This window comes from Microtus pennsylvanicus, chromosome 5, assembly GCF_037038515.1.
Source record: "Microtus pennsylvanicus isolate mMicPen1 chromosome 5, mMicPen1.hap1, whole genome shotgun sequence".
Classification (NCBI taxonomy): Eukaryota; Metazoa; Chordata; class Mammalia; order Rodentia; family Cricetidae; genus Microtus; species Microtus pennsylvanicus.
In genome coordinates this window covers 60045402-60057736 of record NC_134583.1, presented here as the reverse complement: position 1 = coordinate 60057736, position 12335 = coordinate 60045402, and the positions used below count along the sequence as shown (strand labels likewise).

At 48.5% G+C, this 12335-nt stretch overlaps 1 protein-coding gene across 1 annotated transcript in view; it reads right to left on the bottom strand.

The window, feature by feature from the left end:
* The window catches only part of Iqck (IQ motif containing K), a 132548-nt gene that overhangs the window by 26429 nt on the left and 93784 nt on the right, over positions 1 to 12335 (bottom strand). The window contains exon 8 of the mRNA XM_075972025.1: positions 4054 to 4165. Coding sequence (XP_075828140.1) covers positions 4054 to 4165 — 112 coding nt within the window. The remainder of the gene's footprint in view (positions 1 to 4053; positions 4166 to 12335) is intronic.

Genomic DNA, 12335 nt, shown 5'->3' with positions numbered 1-12335 from the left:
GTTGTTTAAGATGATTCCTGAGAAGTTTGGGGAGCAGCTCTCAGGGCTGGGTGCCACTAGGTAGTGGGGTGCCTGCCTAGGACGTGCAGCTCTGGGTTACAGCTACAGCACTGTGAAGAGAATAGGGAGCTTTGTGCATCGGTCCCTGGGGAAGCCTTAGGAGATGAGCGAGTAAAGGCGTGGGGGCGATAAGCTCGCCACTGCTCACACATGAGGTGCTCACCCACGCGTGTGCTCATGCATGTGGGGCAGAGGTTGACACCAGGTGTCCTCCTCAGTCAGTCTCCACCTTCATTTTGGAGGCAGGGTCTCTCACTGAACCTGGAGCTCGCTGATTGACAACAGCTAGCCAACAAGCCCCAGGGGTTCTCTCTCAGCCTCCCCAGAACTGGGATGACTCGTGTGTGCCACCTCACCCAACTTTCATGTGAGTCTGGGGCTCAAATCCAGGTCCTCACACAAGCTTGGCAAGTGTCTTACCAACAGAGCCAGCCCTCTGGTCCATGAGCAAGTGTCTTACCAACAGAGCCGGCCCTCTGGTCCACAGGTAAGTGTCTTACCAACAGAGCCGGCCCTCTGGTCCACAGGTAAGTGTCTTACCAACAGAGCCGGCCCTCTGGTCCACAGGTAAGTGTTTTACCAACAGAGCCGGCCCTCTGGTCCACAGGTAAGTGTCTTACCAACAGAGCCGGCCCTCTGGTCCACAGGTAAGTGTCTTACCAACAGAGCCGGCCCTCTGGTCCATGAGCAAGTGTCTTACCAATAGAGCCGGCCCTCTGGTCCATGAGCAAGTGTCTTACCAACAGAGCCAGCCCTCTGGTCCACAGGTAAGTGCCTTACCAACAGAGCCGGCCCTCTGGTCCATGAGCAAGTGTCTTACCAACAGAGCCAGCCCTCTGGTCCACAGGTAAGTGTCTTACCAACAGAGCCAGCCCTCTGGTACATGGGCAAGTCCGTACCAACTGAGCCAGCCCTCTGGTCCATGAGCAAGTGTCTTACCAACAGAGCCGGCCCTCTGGTCCACAGGTAAGTGTCTTACCAACAGAGCCGGCCCTCTGGTCCATGAGCAAGTGTCTTACCAACAGAGCCAGCCCTCTGGTCCACAGGTAAGTGTCTTACCAACAGAGCCGGCCCTCTGGTACATGGGCAAGTCCGTACCAACTGAGCCAGCCCTCTGGTCCATGAGCAAGTGTCTTACCAACAGAGCCGGCCCTCTGGTCCACAGGTAAGTGCCTTACCAACTAAGCCAGCCCTCTGGTACATGGGCAAGTCCGTATCAACTGAGCCAGCCCTCTGGTCCATGAGCAAGTGTCTTACCAACAGAGCCGGCCCTCTGGTCCATGAGCAAGTGTCTTACCAACAGAGCCAGCCCTCTGGTCCACAGGTAAGTGCCTTACCAACTGAGCCAGCCCTCTGGTCCATGGGCAAGTGTCTTACCAACAGAGCCAGCCCTCTGGTCCACAGGTAAGTGCCTTACCAACTAAGCCAGCCCTCTGGTACATGGGCAAGTCCGTATCAACTGAGCCAGCCCTCTGGTCCACAGGTAAGTGCCTTACCAACTGAGCCAGCCCTCTGGTACATGGGCAAGTCCGTACCAACAGAGCCAGCCCTCTGGTCCACAGGTAAGTGCCTTACCAACTGAGCCAGCCCTCTGGTACATGGGCAAGTCCGTACCAACAGAGCCAGCCCTCTGGTCCACAGGTAAGTGCCTTACCAACTAAGCCAGCCCTCTGGTACATGGGCAAGTCCTTAGACCTTTCTGGCCTCTGTTTCTTCTACTGTAAAGTAAAGCCCAAAAGCTTCATACTTCAAATATATATATGTGTGTGTAGACCATTGATCTTCGTGAAGCTTTGGGAAATGCAATGAATAAGATAAACACTAATCCACTTGGAACCCACAGAGTTTAATGTCTATCAGTCAAAAAAAAATGAACCCCAAGTCACTGAAAAACACACATATATCTCGACAACACTATTGTGACAATGTGGAACATTCACGGGCACTGTGTGTCAGGCTAAAGATCATCCATGAGTCTCCTTTAACAGCCGCATGTGACAGGAACTTTATCGCTGGTCCCATTCTGAAAGGGGGAACTAAGGCCCAGTGAAGTCAGCTAGTTAGGGCCACACGGATGGAAGTGGCAGCGAGAGTCCTGGGGCAGCTCTGCTGTTGTGAATCCTGTCCTGCCTTCCCCGGCCATGAGCCGGAAATGGTCTTTAGATTTAATTTTTTATTTCAGAGTTTCTGCATAAAGGGCAGTTTAGCATGTGGCCATATTAAGGTTTATATTATAATAGGTCATATTTATTGAAGACCCTGACTTGCGAGAGGGGAGCGTCTTGGAGCCCTTGCAAGGTGAGAAGGTGGGAACAGTAAGCAGGGTCTCCTCTGCCCTCCTGCTGGCACTCAGTCCACCCTATTCTTCCTGCTCCACAGCAAGCCAAGCCCACCAATCAAATAGCAGCCAATCAACTCCAAAGAATACAGAACAGCACAGTAAATAGGTGTACCGCGTTTCCTGTGACCTTTAAACTGATTACAGCCCTGATTGAGTCCCAGTTCTGAACTGAACTGAAATGGCAGTTGGGCTAAAGAAAGGCACAGGCTGAGCCAGTCGGACAGAAGTAATTGCTGAAGCTGTTTACGTCTCTCTCTCCCTCCCTCCCTCAGTTGTCCTCCCTCTCTCCCTTCTCCCCTTCCTGCCATCCTGTCCTTTCTCTTCTTTTTTTTCTTTCTCATGTACATGTTCCTGTGTATGTGTGTGTGCATGTATGTGTGTGTGCACATGTGTGTGTGATACATGTGTTCACACCCGTGGATTGCACACACCTGTGCTCATGCACGTGGAGGCCAGATGTAAATGGTGGCTGTCTTCCTCAGACACTTCCTAACTTTATCTATTGAGAGACAGGAGTCTCCCACTGAACCAGAATTCACCAGTTAAGCTGGGCTGTTTCACCAGCAGGCTGTAGAGGCCCCTGCTGTCCCCACCCATGGCATCGGCTTACCATCTTACACTGCTGCTTCTGGCTTTGTACTTGGGTGCTGGGGTTCCATCTCAGGTCCCTACTCCTAGGCAGCAAGCCCTTCACCGACTGAACAGTTGCGCCAGTGCTCCACCCCCATTTTCTTTTATTTTTAAACTTTAACTTACTATATAGTCACAGTAGAAAAAACAGAAAAACAACTGCCAAAGAGGGGAAGAAAACAGAACTTCCACCATAATTAATATGCTGGTGTTCATATTGATATGTTCTTTTTCCAATAAAAAATATATGCATAGACAAAGAAGGGGATTTAGCAATACAAAGTACTGGTTCACAGAAGCCCCACCATCTGCAAGTAGGGGAGGAGTGTGGAGGGGTGTGTACATGTGTGTGTGTTAACATGCCTAAACATGTGGCAAGGTGGATCAGAGGTTTGAGAGCTGGAGAGTTCAGCCCACATCTGAAGCCCAAGGCCCAGGAGACCCAGAGGGGAGGCAGGACACCAGGATTCTGTGTATGTAGGCCATTTACCCAACCCTTCTCACCCTTTATTCTATTCAGGTCCTCATCACTGGAGAGGCAGCCATCTGTTCAGCCTACCAGTTCAAATCCACATCCGATTTCTAGAAACACCCTCAAAGCCATCTACCCAGAAATAGCACTCACCAACCACCTGAGCATCCCCTGACCCAGCCAGACTGACACACGGGATTGCCCTGTGTGGAAATAAAGATGGAAATAAACCCACTGACGGTGAGACAGACAGCAGGAGTTGGGGATGGTGATTACCTGTGCACCCTGCCAATAACATGGCTCCCCAAATCACAGCCTGTTCTTGGAGCCTCGTAGATAGAAAATAAAAGCCCTCAGATGCTAGATGACACAGAAGTTGTCCTCGAGGGAGGGGAATGGCTGTGTAAATTACATCCTGTGGATTTTGTAGCTGCCGAACAGGACACACACACACAGAGTCTGCAGGCCTCCAAGAGAGTTTCCCTCTAGAGCTCAGGTGAAGGATCAGCCTTTTCTGGAATAAACGTGGGGTGTGAAGCCCACCACTCACATTTCTGCTCTTGCTTGGCCCAGAAGATCTTCACACGCTGGCGGATGTGCTTGTCCTCACGCAGCTTCTTCTGCCACTGCCGCAGCTCCTGGATCTCAGGGTCGCAGCGAACCTGGCAAAGGCCACAAGGCTTAGCTAGCCCCTTCTCCACACCACCACACCCCTGCCCCTTAACAAGTCTGCATTGGGAAGCCTCCAGAACCAACACGATGGGCTGTAACTTTGTAAAACCCTTTCTTGCAGCCCTGGGCTCAGACTGAGCCTCAGGCAGGCTAGGCGAGTGCTCTACCTCCAAGCTACACCCCAGCCCTAGTTTGATGCACTTTTGGTTCTTAGAACACACTGTTCTCAGTAATTATCTCATTCCAAAAGTTTGTTTCATACTTGAGCACAAATGACATTGTGAGAGTTTGCCATAACTAATGGTATGTTGAGAACATTCTAGGTTTGGCTGGTCCCATAGAAATAAAATGTGTAATTTTAAGTTTTCTCCATCTCATTTGACAAAAAGAAGCAGGTGAGAATGTTTTAGATAATATATCTTATTCGACCTAGATAATCAATTAATATCATTAATACCCATTAAATAATATCTACTTCTTGATATCCAAAATCTTATCATTTCAACATGCAATTAATATAAAAATTATTTATGGTAGGCAGACATGGTGGCACAAGTCTATCATCCCAGCACCTTAGAGGGTTGAGGCAGGAAGACTGTGAATTCAAGACCAGAATGCGCTACACAACAAGACTCTCTCCCAGCTCCATTTCATAGCCCTTGACAGAGAGTCTTCCTCATTCTGTAAGTAGTCTATCTACTATTGAGCTGTAACCAGCGAACCATGGCTCCACCCCAGCACCTGATGAACCAGCTGTGGAGGCAGAGGGCACTCCGGAAGTGAGAGGATCAGAAATCAAGGTCATCTTCCAGCCGCACATAGGATCCAAGAGACCCTGTCACTCATTCTATTGGGACAGGAATGATTGGGCTCATTCTAAAGATGAGAAAACCAAGATGAAGAGAGAGCAGATGGTGTTGCAGGGAAGGGTGCTTGGGGAGAGATATGTAGGTGGGGTGCAGAGCTGTGTGACCCGGTAGCCTCTGAAGCAAAGCCTCTCACCCCCTTCCCCATCCTGAGTCCTCTTTCCGTCACCCGCTTGCTGGAAGGGCTGCTCAGCTGAAATCTGACTCCAAGCCTAAGTGGGTAACTACATGTCAAGTTCCTTCGGAAAAGGTCAAAGTCGCTGAACAATAGACAAGGAACAACCACAATGTCCGAGGAAGTTGCCATGGTAACATTTACACAGTCTTGGGATTAAGTATTAAAGATGGCCGTTTTGTGCATTCCCTTTCACGACCAGCTCCGTTCATTGAAATGAAGCCATAGTTTTATAATCTGGGGAATAGTTCCCTGTATTGGAATAAGTCTGTGGATCTGGGGAAGCCACACACTAGATGCCAAGATCAGTGGTCTCCCAGACAGTGGCCACACCTATCTTTCCAGGGCTCCCATGTGTGCGAGGGGCAGTCTGTTTGGTCTTGTCTTCTAGATTCCATAACCTTGACTTGCTGGTTCACTGGACAGGAGCAGGTGGGGTGAAGCAGAAGCAGGACAATCTGAAGCTGCAGTGGAACCTTAGGCGCAGGCATGACCCAGTGTGTACAGGAAGAGAACAAAGGCAGCTCAGGGAGAGGTCGGAGTCAGCATGGCTTGGCCAAAGGGGAGCTGCTTCCCAACCCTGCTGATGGGGTCATCCTGTGGAGGCCACCTAGGTATGTGTCCTTCAGCTTTTTCAAGCCACCAATGGATCTTAAGACCTCCCGCCCAGTCATTGAGCTTCCTGCTGTAGTCATAGTGATTGTCACTAAAGCCACCTACACACCTGCCTCCCCACGGGACACAGATGGTACCTGAAAGGACTGAGCTGAGTCGGGTCTGGCCATCAGATCTGTCCCAGCTCTAGAGCCACTCTTCCCTTTTCTGCTTCTGCTTTCAATGCAAGGCCACCGCTTGTCATCTCTTGGGAGTTTTACGTAGGGGAGGTGTGTCGGCATTGTCTCTCCTGGGAATGGCTGTGAGTTACCAGTAGTCCTGATGGTTGTCTTTTTTACTTAGTTGTGGTAAAAGACACACAACATAAATATTACCTTTTAACCATTTAAAGTATACTTCAGTGGTGCTAAGTACATTCAGAACACTGTGCAAACCACCTCCACGCATCCAATTCCAGAGCATTCTTATCATCACAAAAGGAAATTCTGTACCTGTTAATCAGTACTTCCTGTTTTCTCTTCTCCCACCCCAGCCACTAACCTGTTTTGGATGCCAGAGTATCTGTGGATCTCCTTACCCATGGGCTGTTAATGTCTGAGTTCTTCCACTCATCCAGAGCTTCATGGTTTCCCGTTTCCTGCTGCACAGCATCCCACTGTGTAGCTACGCCACAGAATGAGTCCTCCATTTGTCTCATCACGGACACTGGAGTGACAGACACCGTTTACCACCGTGAACAGAGCTCTGTGGACACCTGCCCACAGCACACTTTTCCTTCAGTATCTATTTTCCTGTAGCTGTTTGACCTATGTCACAACAGGAACACCTGTTTGCCTGCCCATCCGAAGACTGCTTGTGTCCGCAGGGCTCTGCTGACAGTACCACACGGTCTCCTCTGTCGGGCCGAGACCTTTGTCCTTGACTTCTTCACTTTGCCCTGGGTGCCACTCACCTTGGCAGAATATAGCAGCAGCCTTGGTGGTGGGTCTCTTGTTGCCAGGAGATCCTGGAGCACTAGAGAAGGCTGCTGTGAGCGGAGGAGAGCAGATATCCGCTGAATTGGGCTAATCCCATTGGCTATTACCACAGCTGGGGAGGCACTTCAGATGGTAGAGGTTGTGCTCATCAGCAAAGACCAGAGTGCAGTGCGGTATCAACACGCAGTGGCCTGGCTTATACCAGAGTGCAGTGCGGCATCAACACGCAACGCTTTCCCTCCCCAGGGTTTCCCATCGCTTTGCCGCTTTATTTTTGAAGTCACCGTGGAGAGTCTGCTTTGCTCTTCCAGTGTGCACAGGAATATGACTGATGCTATGGACTTGACTTCGGTGCACAGATAAATCAAAAGCTTCTTGATGCAGGTGTCAACTCATATTTGCTGTGATTTATTTATTTGTAGTTATTGCTTTTGCCTCGTTGGGGATCAAACCCAGGGATTTGCACATGCGTGGGCAAGTGCTCTTGCCTAGGTCTGGCTGCAATTTTTTAATGTCCCTGTAATTACCAAATTCATCCAATTCTGTATGACTCTGAGCAAAGGCATTCAAGAATCCTGTCAGTTCATAGCCAGCCCTTGGCTGTGGCGTTGGCTGTGGAGGTAAAGCACTCACTCTGTGAGCATGAGGACCTGAGTTCGAATCCTTAGCATCCACGTAAAGCGTGCCGTGGCAGCACGCACCTATAACCCCAGTACTCCTGCAAGCTGGGAGGCGGTGGCAGCAGAGTCCTTGGAAGCTGACATACCAGAGCCTGGCACACGCAGCAGCAAACGGGAAAGCTCTGTTTCAGACAGGATGAAAAACATGGGTGACAGCGGAAGCTGTCCTCTGACACCACTGTGTGAGCACTGTGACAAACGCATCCACCCACCCCACCACACGGACAGGCATCCACATCATATCCATGCACAATGGAAAGGGAGGGGAAGGAGGGAGAAGAGGGGGATGGAATCTCAGCTCTGCACAGTGAGTAAGTTGCTTATGCTCTCAGAGCCTCAATTTCCTAATCTGTAAAATGGGGTTGGCACAAAAGCAACATCTAAAGTGCAATAAAAACATGTCAGCATAAGCTCTCTTGTGTTAACTAGTAAGGAAAAGAGTGCATTCATCTCTGACGGTGAATCCTCTAACTGCCTCGAATGCTCCAAACCAAGGCGGAGGAGCCGATGACTCTATCAAAAGTGTGGTCCTCCCCCAGGGGCGTACAAAGTGCTGAGCACATGCATGGTTTTGTAATTTCATAACTCTGGGCTCTGGCCAGCTGGTGCAGAGGTTCTGGGGTTGTGTGGGGTAGGTGACGGCAGGAAGGGAAAGCGTGGCTGCCCGGACTCTGCCTCTGTCGCTCTTCATAATCTCTAGTTCCCAACTGCTCTTAGCTCACTTGTTTTCCCTGCTTCCTGGCAAAACAGACACTCGCATAGCAACAGCTGCCATCACTTAGTCCCTCAAGTTTTCCTAATTGCCTTGAAGGAAAGTGCTTAATCCATTGCAGTCGCTGGAAGGACGCTGGAGAAGTAAGAGAATGGATGGGCCTCTGGGTGATGCTCATAGTGCCAATCCGTGAATTGGCATGAGATGTCTCCCGGGAGGGTCTTAGGATGCCTTTGCCAGGGGCTGACACGCCAATGATTATGAGAATAGACTTAATATTGGAAAGACCAGTTTCCCCATGTAGAAGACAGGGGCGGGGGTTGTGGGGAGATGTTTGCAAAACTCTTTTCCACTACCTAATAAAAGTCTCAGAGCACAGAGCTGCAAGTTCCACTTTCTCTTTGTAAAGACGCTTGGAGAGTTCTTTTCAGGTCTTTGGCAAAACCAAGTCAAAGCAGAGCAGAGTCAGCTGCTTGCTCTGGAAGTCCCTCTTGTTTCCTTTTGCTGTGTGTTAGTGGCAGGCACCTGCACGGTTACTGACATCCACCTGCACTGTAGAATGCCTCAGAGTGGCTTAGTCTAGAACTCTGTCCTAGAGCAGCATTTGCAACAGTGGGTGTCGGCACATTTGTGAGCAACCAGCTCAGCCAGTGGGTTGAGAAAGGCACTTTAAACACCTAATGCGGGAGCGGGGAGAGGGCTCACCTGGTGAAGTGCCAACGCTGCAAGGATGGGGACCTACATTTGGATCCCCAGCACCCACACAAGGTCAGACGTGGTGGCACATGTCTACCCCCAGCACTGGAAGGCGGTGGTGCTGGAGAGAGATGGTTCCCTGAAGCCTCCCGGCCAATCAGTCTAGACAGCTGGGACTCCAGGCTCAGTGGGAGACCTTGTCTTAAAATATAAGGTGGTTGCTGGAATCAAGGCCTGGTACTTTTCTATGGGCTAGAGAAGATCCTAGCTGATTCTTGACACGTGTATATTGAATGGCTTAAATGCTCATCGCTATTAGCTGTATTGAATGCTCTTTCACTGCAATAAATATCTTACTGTTTACAAAGATAGCATGGACAGCAATGGCAGAAGAGTTCTACCCTCCGGCCTCCGCGTGGGCACTCACACACACATGTATACACACACACTACACATACATGTGCACATGCACCCCCACACACATGTATACACACACTACACATACATGTACACATGCACCCACATACACATGTATACACACTACACATACACATGCACTCACACACAAATGCATACACACACTACACATACATGTATACATGCACCCACATACACATGTATACACACTACACATACACATGTATATACACACTACACATACACATGTATACACATACTAAACATACATGTACACACAAAGAAATCTAATGAGTAGAAAATAACTCATACACCTCTCTTGTTGAGAGCACCATAACCCCATGTGTTTAACTTTATAGTCCGCTTTATCGACCACTCATGGTGGTAAGTCATGCTACCTCCGAGTGTTTATGTGGTATCTTTTTCTCAGCTCTTTGCTTTCAACCACGTTGGGTTATTTTGTATTTTCTGGACCTCCTAGCATAAAGGCTATCCTCTCATGACCCAGTCTGAAAACCATGGGACAAGCTGTTCTCCATATATTTATTATGGTTACTGATGTCTATAGTTCTCTTGCCTGGTTTGACACACACACACACACACACACACACACACACACATCCTGATTTCCAGAGCATCCAGTTTCTGTATTCCAGTTGTTTCTTCACCTTCTATTATTTGTTTTATTTCATTGGTTGGGTTTGGGTTTTGTTGCTGTTGTCTGTCACAGGGTCTCACTACACAGCCCAGTCTGGCTTTACACTTAACATCCTCCTGCCTCAGCCTCCCAAGGCCTGGGATTACAGGTGTGCAACACTACGTTACTATAAACTAAGTGTGGTGGCACATATGTGCCATCCAAGAATTTGGAAGGCTGAGGCAGGAGAACTCTAAGTGTGAAGTCAGCCTGGTCATAGTAAGTTTGAGGCCAATCGGAACAACAATAGCAAAACCAGGGATTTAACTTACTGTGTAGACCAGGCTTGCCTTGAACTCAAGATTAAGGTACCACTGCACCCAGTTTTGAAACCCTGTCTTTTAAAAAGTTCCTGTAATATAATAAATAAACTAAAAGTAAAACTTATCCAAAAAAAAAAAAGTCTCCTCCTACATGATGCAAGCCTTGAGATGGCTTTAATCCTAATCTCCTTGGTCTTTACATCACCACCTGGCATTTGGGGAGCTGCTCTTTCTCAGGGGCTAATGCCTGCTTACATCTTGTTCTACATGGTTTCCTGCAGCTCCTTCCTCGTGGGTTCCTCCCCCTCTATTTTAACTCATCTTTTGGAAGTTCTTCCAGGAGGGGTGTTTGGGAAAGGCATATTTATAGCTCTTGAGTGATGGGTGAGTGGGCACATAATTCTAGGTTCCGTGCTGTTTTCCCCAAGATCAGCAGACACTACACTTCACTGTCTAGGACACTTACTATGGCTGATGGGAAGTCTATAATTGCTCACTAGCTTCCCCTCTGTAGGGAATCTCTGCTGCAAGACAGCTTTGAGGATTGCATGCTTCCAGGGTCCCATGGCTGCACATGGAACATTTGGGATGATGTTGTCTTTATCCAGCTCACTCAGGATTCATGTCCTCCAGTGTCCTCCGGAAATGTGGCACTCCACTCTTCACTCCACTGCCCACTCTGCAATCCTGGTGCAATGACACTGGAGCATCTCATTTTGTTGTCTCTCAGTCGCTTTTGGTTGCATTCTCTCTCCCAGACCTGACTCTCTCGCTGTGTCTATCTGCCAGTTAGGGATGTGATCCATGGGTCCGCAACCTCTGTACTGGCAAAAACGTGCAAACTCATGGGACTCCAGCCAAGCCTGTGAAATCAGCACGTGAAGGTGAGCTCAGGAAGCTTCCCTGGGTGATACTGCTGTGCACTGACACTTGGGGACACTGTTTTTGTTCTGTTTTGTTGTTGTTGTTGATTTTGCTTTTGTTTGCTTTGGGGAGGGTGGGTTTTGTGTGTGTGTGGTTTTTTCCTTTTAAACAAATTTTTCTTGCTTGTTTGTGCGGTGCTGGGGTTGGATGCACGGCCTCCAGTGTGCTAGGCAGCCATCCCACCACTGCGCCATCTTTCCCATGCACTCAGTCACTTTCATCCCTGATGGTTGCACTCGCTCTCTTTCAAATCGGAATTTCCCCCTTTTTTCACATGGACTTGTTCTTCGAGCATGGTCTATATTTTGTTGGAGCAAATCTGTATAATCATCGTAAACACACTACTTCAAAGACTCAAACTGCTGGACTTGAGGCCTGAATGTTCTGGTTGGTGCTGGAGCTGCCTTTTCTCTCTTTTTTGGTGGTTCATTTTTAAAATTGGGAGTTTGTAACTTTTGAGGGTACTAGTTCCAACTCCAAGCTTATCCACATCTGAGGTCATGTCTCTAACTAGTAAACTCTTTTATTGGGATGGATAAAATAGTAAATATTGTTTTTGTGGAGCTAGAAGTCTCTTTCATACCAATCCAATGCTGCCATTACAACATAAAAGCAGCTGCAGACAATATTCTAATATTGTAGCTATGTTTCGGTAAAATTCTGTTAACACACACACACACACTCTTGGCCACTATAGAAAATAAGGTGGGTGGTTCACCAGTTTAAGACCAGGGTGGACAGCTTAGTGAGACTTTGTCTCAAAACAAAAAGGCAAAAATGACCATTGGGGCTGTAGGCCATAGGTTCAATCTCAAGTGCCACAAAAAACTTTATTTAATAAAGTTTGTTTTTTTTTTTTTTTTGCCCAAATAGCAAGCCCGGCAGTGGTGGTGCACACCTTTAATCCCAGCACGTGGGAGGCAGGTGAGTGAATCTCTGAGTTCAAGGCCAGCCTGGTCCACAGAGTGAATTGTAGGGTGGCCAAGGCTGTGTGAAGAAACCCTGTCTCAAAAAAACAAAAACAAATAAACCAAAACCAAAAAAAAACCCAAAATAAAAACAAATAAGCCTGGCAGTGGTGGCACATGCCTCTAATCCCATCCTTTGGGAGGCAGAGGCAGGAGGATCTCTGTGAGTT